At 33.2% G+C, this 7580-nt stretch overlaps 1 protein-coding gene across 1 annotated transcript in view; it reads left to right on the forward strand.

Annotated features, from left to right (window-relative positions):
* Nucleotides 1-5222, forward strand: part of LOC145283255 (uncharacterized) — a 94347-nt gene extending 89125 nt beyond the window's left edge. The window contains exons 4-5 of the mRNA XM_080132269.1: nucleotides 1087-1210; nucleotides 3913-5222. Coding sequence (XP_079988395.1) covers nucleotides 1087-1210; nucleotides 3913-4263 — 475 coding nt within the window. The 3' untranslated portion in view covers nucleotides 4264-5222. The remainder of the gene's footprint in view (nucleotides 1-1086; nucleotides 1211-3912) is intronic.
* Nucleotides 5223-7580: the final 2358 nt, after the last annotated feature.

A 7580-nucleotide genomic window follows, 5' to 3' on the forward strand; every position in this document is an offset into this window, starting at 1 on the left:
AGCTCCTCTGAAATAAGGGTAAGGGTGTTTTCATTCAATTTTGATATTTGTTTTTTGGATTCTTAAATTTTAGTATTGTGATTTTTCGTTTCAGTCTTAGACTGTTCGGGTGTTCTTAATATTATGTTTGTTTAGCTAAGGAGGTGTATTTATAAATATATATAGGAGATTTTTTGATGTTTCTATTTATTTGTCTCCCCATGTGGATATGGCCAGACCAAGGATCGGTTCCTAGTGTGGGGAAGATCTCCTTCCCCAGAGGGGTATGGAGTCAGTGAAAGGCTGGAAGGAAACGGTGTGTGTGTGTGTGTGTGTGTGTGTGTATGCATGCACGATGGCCGTCTCAAATTCTAAACATACTAGTGCACATAGGGTCAATTAGCAGGGGAGTGCGAATTTTGCAAACCTTTTGGAGTATTTATGCAAAAAAGTGTTCAGATTTAACCAGAACCATTCTTTATAAAATACTCTTAAATATGACCTTAATTTGTCGCGGTCTAAAAGTATACATCTTACGCTCCCCCCATCCCATTCCCTCTCCACCACTATCAACACCGCATAGCTCTTTAAAGAGATAGGGAAGGAAAGGAAGAGACGTAAAAGAGAAAAGGAGAAAATAGGAGGAAAAAAGAGGAAAAACAAAAAAAGAGAGAGAGAGGGAAAAGGAAGAAAAGGGAAAAGGGGGGAATATATATATATATATATATATATATATATATATATATAACTCATTGTCATTTACTTATATAAACTCATTGTAGTTTTTTGTTTTGTATAAGATGTCACTTATTTTACACGAGTCTTATATGCCTGCCTTTAACGTTTTATCCAGTGTTAGTATATCACAGATATTCTAATGATATTCTTGGAGATAAGACTTTATCCTCCACATACACAATATAATGCATTATAATTAAATTCCTTTCAGTCCATTAGATAATTAAAAAAAAAAAGAATAAAAAGATAATTAAAAAAAAAAGAATAAAAAAGATAATTAAAAAAAAAAAGAATAAAAAAGAAAAAATTGTTACACTTTTTTTACTTTTTTCATGAAATAAAATTTTGTTTCCAATTTTTGTTTTCTAGCCGTCGTCGTTTGCATCAACTTCGAAAGAATCTTCGCAACCGCCAAATGGTTCCAGTCCTGGAAAATCGGGATTATTACAATGATAAAATGGCACAGATTTACGAACGGATCAGCAATAACAACGTATGTTCTTTTTTTATTCACTTTAAACAAAACATATGAAGTGTAAGGACCAGATTCATAAACAGATGGAATGGGGAGTTGGACAGCAAATTGGTTGTTCACTTTATGTGGTGGTGGGGGTAGATTAATGAATTTCTGGTAGTTTCGATTACCTTAGTTTCATGAAATATTTTTTCTATAACTTTTATTTCATTTTTATTTCAACTTATCTGCTGTTGGATCCTTTGCATATATAGCAGCTGTGTTCGAAAATTCATAATGATCGGTTAATTAGTTTAGGAATGAATCCTATACAGCAAAAAATACATAAATACAAAAAAATACATATCTAACTTTATAAAGAGAAAGATATGTGGAGAGAAATGGTTATCAGATTATTGAATTTCTCATAGTTACAATTCCTTATTATTTGGGTTGGTTTCTGAAGTATTTTCACTTAATATTTAAACTGTTTTCAATGCAGGGGCAACAACTACTAGGGTACTATGTAGGGATTTGGGCAGCAAGATGTTGGTTCATGTTGCACTTGAACTTGAATATATACTGAATTATCTCCCTTAGTGTTACACATATATTGATGTATACAGATATAGATATCCATCAATAAAAAAGGTATGATTTATTCCCTTTGCTGATTTTAACTTTTCGGTCATAATTTTGAAATGTTTCCATATTAGCAATTATCCAAACTGGACTACAACATGATTTTTAAATAAACTGTAATCATACTAATCACAGAGGATCCTTCAGTCTTTGCAAACTATGGATATCCACAAAGGGGTGTCTGCATGTGAAATTTTTGTGGCAAGAGTTGCGCAATCACCAACCTCCCCTGAATCGATATTGTTAAATACCAGTGGCAAGTAAATGTATGTACAGGACGACTGGAAACAAATGCCGAAATAAGCGGAGAGCACATACAGCGCCTACAATTCCCAAATGGTTACCCATCTGGTACTAACCAGGCTCAACGTTGCTTAATTTCAGTGATTTGACGAGAACTGATGTGTCAACACGATTATGCCGTATACTAAAAATATGGTACAACAATCGTAAATTAAACTTTACTAGTCAGAATCAAATTCAGCTTAAATTTTATTTTGAGACAAATTTTCAATTTGATGGAGGGACAATTTGGTGTCGACTACGGTCGTCACATTTTTACAAAAATTTTATAATTTTTTTTTTAAAAAGGTCAAGAAAACAATATGAAAATATATCACTTTAACTATTCTTTTAGAAAAATGTTTTTACAAAACTCTTTTTGATTAATTATTTTCTAATTAATTTTTTAAAGATTAAAAACTTATAAAATATTATAAAGTTTTTTTTTTTAAATTAAGAAAAAAAATATGAAAATATAATCTCGTTGTTGACGACCGAGTGTTGTCCGATTTTGTGTTGTTTATAAATTTAACCTTTTTTTATGGAAAAAATCATGTTTTTGCAAAATCTTTTTGGTTATAAAATATTTTATAATTATTTTTTTTTTACGATTAAAAAATTTTAAATATATTTTTTTGGTACTTGTACAGTTTAGTCAACACATTAAAAAATGAAAATACTGAAAAAAGTTTAAATTGTATGTATCCGTTATAGAACGAAGTTCTCCGAAAAAAAATTCACTTAATTTCATCAAGTAGTTTTTTTATTTTACAGTGGAAAAACACGTTTTTATGAGAGCGCGTTGAAGGCAGCCATCTTGGATTTTTAAAAAAATGTTGTTTGAATTTTAGAAATACCAAAGGGAGATAACTCCATTAAAGCGCTGACACCCCTTCCCATCTTTAATACTAGCTTTTCTTCCTAAAAATCGAACATTTTGCTCGGTATCATAACAAATTGTTTTTTCGCTGTAAAAAAAAAAAATACTTTTTTAATGTCTTCACTAAACTGTACGAGTACTTTTTTTTTTTTAATCAAGAAAATCTGAAAATATAATCTCGTTGTTGACAACTAAGTGTTTGCTTTTGTGTTGTGTTTTAAATAAGCCAACTATTCTTAAGTTCTTTTTTTTTATAAAATTAATTTTTTCTCTTTTAATAATTTTTATTTCAATTTTATTCAAAGAACATATCTTCGTTTAATGAATTAATTTTAAAAATCTAAAAAAAACTTTCACTATAACGACAAAAGACTAATCTGACTCCAGATCAGCCAAGCCGGATCGGCCAAGCTGGATCAGCCAAGCCGAAACAGCAGCGCCAAATTGACCATACCGAAAGGTACCACACCGCTCTCTTTAATACTAATACTTCAAGGAAACTCCTTCTGATGTTTACATTTTATTTCATTTGAATATCTATTGAATTTTTAATTATCTCCCAGTTCTACAGACAAAGGAATAAATACTTGTGTGCATGTATGAATACATATATATATAAACTAGATGTTAAAATGGGGCAAAAGTTATAGCCCATTTAGATGAATGCTGTATGCCAAATTGATAGTTGAATGTGATTTTCGTATTAAATACTAATCCCTATTAACCTCTAACTGTGCATCAAATGGATAACATAATACTCAGTCCACTGCACCTTATCATAACAAAGGTCACATACAAAATTTCAGCCAGATCGTACCAGTAGTTTCTGAGAAAAAGTGGAACAGACAGACAAAGAGAAATATAATATATATAGATATAGGTATTATTATTGTTGTTTTTTGTTGTTGAAGATTCTCTTGAATTTGTATCATTACAGAGTATGTCTTGCCTGCAGTATCCCTCTGCCTTTCGACCTGTGGCCATACGGCACCATCCAATTTCCCAGATGAGGTACCCGCACCCATTAGGTGATATCGACAGCCTGGGTTCCAGCGATCCAGCCCTCTACGTGGCTGGTGGATGCCGAGACGACAGCTACGAGCCATCAATAGTTGCTGGTAGCTTTATATACCATGGTCCAGGCAACCTACCATCCCACTTAGCTCCTACTGCCAAGGAACGCGATCGGGATCTCTCCTATGATAGTTTCAAAAATGAGCATCTCTTTTCAGCCAACTCAAAAGGGGTCATAAACAGCACAGTAACCACTCGTCAACTTCACTTGTAAATAACCCGGTAAATATAACCATCAGAAACATTTTTGGAGTGAGTGTCTGACAGCCTTTAAAGAAGCCTTTTAAGAAAGTTTCATCAAAATTATAATAATTTTATTTTATTTTTTTGTTTCTGACGTTTTTGAGATGAGGATTGATAATTTAGATTATTTGGACTACAGTTCTCATCTTGAGTGTTATTTTCACGTTTCGATTGATGTTCTTAAGATATAGCTTGTCAAACTCTAAAATCTTCATAGAATTTCTAATAAAATCTTGGCATAACGAACAATGTGCTACAATCGAATGGCATCCTTTATTTATTTCACGGGATTAACATGCTTTTGTGATCGGATAGAAAACTTGAGCAATTTGCAATTGTATTCTTCGTATCACCTTCACTGACAAGCGAACCTTCAACCTCCAAAAAGAGTGTCACTTACAACTGAAGTAACCTAGTATTTTATCCATTACGCCATTTCTTTTTTTTTCTCTTAAAACCCAACAGATCCCATACTGTTTACCATTTTCCACTTCCTGTCACACTGCTGCAGTTTAACATCCCTGTGCTTATTTTAGAAGTACTTCCATAGAACTTCCAATGAACTCAACGAAAAAGTGTCTCTAGATGCCAGAAAATTTTCTACTTAAATGCCTTCTTTCCTTAGATCAGTTGTCTGTGGAATTCGCTCCCTGTTTCCCGGACCATATCAACATGCAGAAATTTAAATGTAGTTTGAACAAACATCTTGTTGCTCCCCTTATAAATTTGGCCTCTATTACAGTAGTCCCTTGTGTTTCAGTGGCAATACGCCTTGCTTAAGATGAACAAAATTAAAAAGAAAGTTTTTTTTTTAATTTGAACTTTTGAAGGTGAGAATAAAAACATCTCTAAAAGGGAGTGACGGGGGTAAATTCATTACTCTCCTCCTCCTCCTCCTCCTCCTCCTCCTCGTCCTCCTGAAACTTTTTCTGACATTTTTTTTTCCATAGAACATTTACAGCAGTAAAAAAAAAAAAAAGAAAATCAATGACGGAAGGTGTGAGTTGTGAACAAAAATAGCTGTTCCTCTTTCGACATACAATTAGTTGTTCTACGAAAAGTAATTTCTCTGAGAATGCTGCTGCTGTTGCTGCTGCTGCTGCTGCTGCTGCTATCATCCAGCTCCTTTTTTTTTTTTCCTACGTAAGATCCACGTTGTTTGGTTTTGTTGTGCTCTAACTGCAGATTTGAACTTTCAATGCTCTGATTAATGGCAGATTTAAGAGTAAGCTTCATTTTCCTGGAATTTTTTCTGAGATTTGTTTTTCCATAAAGCATTTCAAATAAATAAAATAGAAAAAGGAATTAAGGTTTTTCTGGTTGACATGTAAGTGGAAAACATCTATCGGAATGGGGATGTAGTCGTCATCATTTTTTATCTCAAGATTAGAACCGTCTGTAACGATGCCGCAAGCTGTCCGAATCCAACAGAGTCTAGGCCATTATTAAAATGGTTTTCCCTGTTGACTGCGGCATGTTGCTGGTCCTGATGCACCTCTATCGGGTAATGCTAGTAGGGTTGCCCAGTTTTTGTAGGCCAAAGTGCTCTTGCTCTAGGGCCCTGGCTCTTTAATCCCACTTCCAAACCATCATGCGAGGGAGATAATGTTTCTAATTCTGTGGTCCTCTAAACTTTCATAAAGGTTGTGTAGTCATCATTGTCATGGTATTTTAACAGCAAGAAACACCTGTTTGCTTCGCCCTTCTCTAGCTGTGATGATAGCAACAGCAGCCGTATTCCTCTCTTCCTTCATAGCTTTAATAATAATAATAAAAAGCTAACAACGGCGACATGTTCGTCAATTGTTTATTTTTATTTTTTTATTTATTTATCTTTATAGCATTATAAAATTACATATTCTCATCATCATCATCATCAAGAGAGCAGATGAAAACAGATCTCCGGAAAAAAAAAAAAAAAAAAGCAAGGAATTTTTCTCGTTTCACCGGCCAAAAGGGAAGAACTTTATCTCATTTTCATTAACTTTCATTTCAGACTTCCTGTCAAAGACGTCATATCCTGACATCTAACTCTAATTTTTAAACATCTATAAGAATTTTCCAGTCTTCCGTTTGATTTAACTTTATGTAGAATATACCGCTTTTAACAATCATCAAAAAGAACAACATATAATTCCATCATTTGCTCTGGGGTTTGGTTTTACTTTTTACAATAATCTTTATGGTAATTTATATTTAGATGAACTGTATCTCCTAAACGCTGTAATGTAATATAGGCTTTGAAAGTAGTATCCATTCATTGTGAAGACAAACTTCCCAAAAACTTTCTGCTACATACTTCCTTCTATGGTGCAATTACCTGTACACGTTAGCCTAACTCTAATTTTTAATGGAATTTTCCATTTCTGTTTAATTTAACCTCATGTGGACAATACCGTTTTTATCATTATTTTCACCTGCATCGTTGCTACATTGACATAAAAAATATGAATTACAAAATGCATATGATCTAAAGCACTGATGTTTCTTTGCTCTGAGCCGTGGATAATTTGTTGTCACAAGAGACTGTCCCAAGCCCCGGATATTTCTAAGCAGCACGCAGGTGTTCATAATACAAGTTGAGTACTAAAACAAAAATATCACTCAGTAAATCATTGTTAAATTTTAAAATGCTTTTTGCAGGCATTAATTGAACAAAGACCATAGTTGGTATAAATAAACTACAATTAATGCCTGACTTGTCCACCAAGTTTTAATCCAACAGTTTTGTATTGTTGCTCAAAATCTGCTTTCCTTCTCTATCATTGTTTTCCCCTTCTCTCTGGATCTTCTCATGCACCCCTCTCTCTTTCTCTGATCTTTTATTGGATATTTTTTTTAATAATACAGGATGACCCCCCTCCCACATACACACACACCCTTAAGAAAATGTCACTTAGTGAATCATTAATAAAACTCCAAATCCTTTGTGTGATCCAACTATATTTGGTACAAATAAACTTCAATCTATACCTGACTTGTCCACCAAATTTCAATCATGAATATCCAACAATCGGTACTAGTGCATCCTTTGAACCAGACACAACTCGGCATTCGCTTAGCTTTCCCCAGATCATGACGTCAACAGCCAGATTTTGCCGAGCATCGACAATGAAATCATAACAAAACTACATAAAAGGAAATAGAAAAATGTTAAATGTAGAAACATAAAAAAAAACGTAATTTCTCATTTTTTTTTAACTGTGTGAAGAAAAGAAAGTGCTTTTTTTGTTGAATAATTTTAAGCAAATGTTTTCAAGAAAAAAGGTTCAAAGGAACAATTTTTTT

This window comes from Euprymna scolopes, chromosome 1 (genome assembly GCF_053919585.1).
Source record: "Euprymna scolopes isolate OS-2025 chromosome 1, ASM5391958v1, whole genome shotgun sequence".
In the NCBI taxonomy this organism is placed as follows: domain Eukaryota; kingdom Metazoa; phylum Mollusca; class Cephalopoda; order Sepiida; family Sepiolidae; genus Euprymna; species Euprymna scolopes.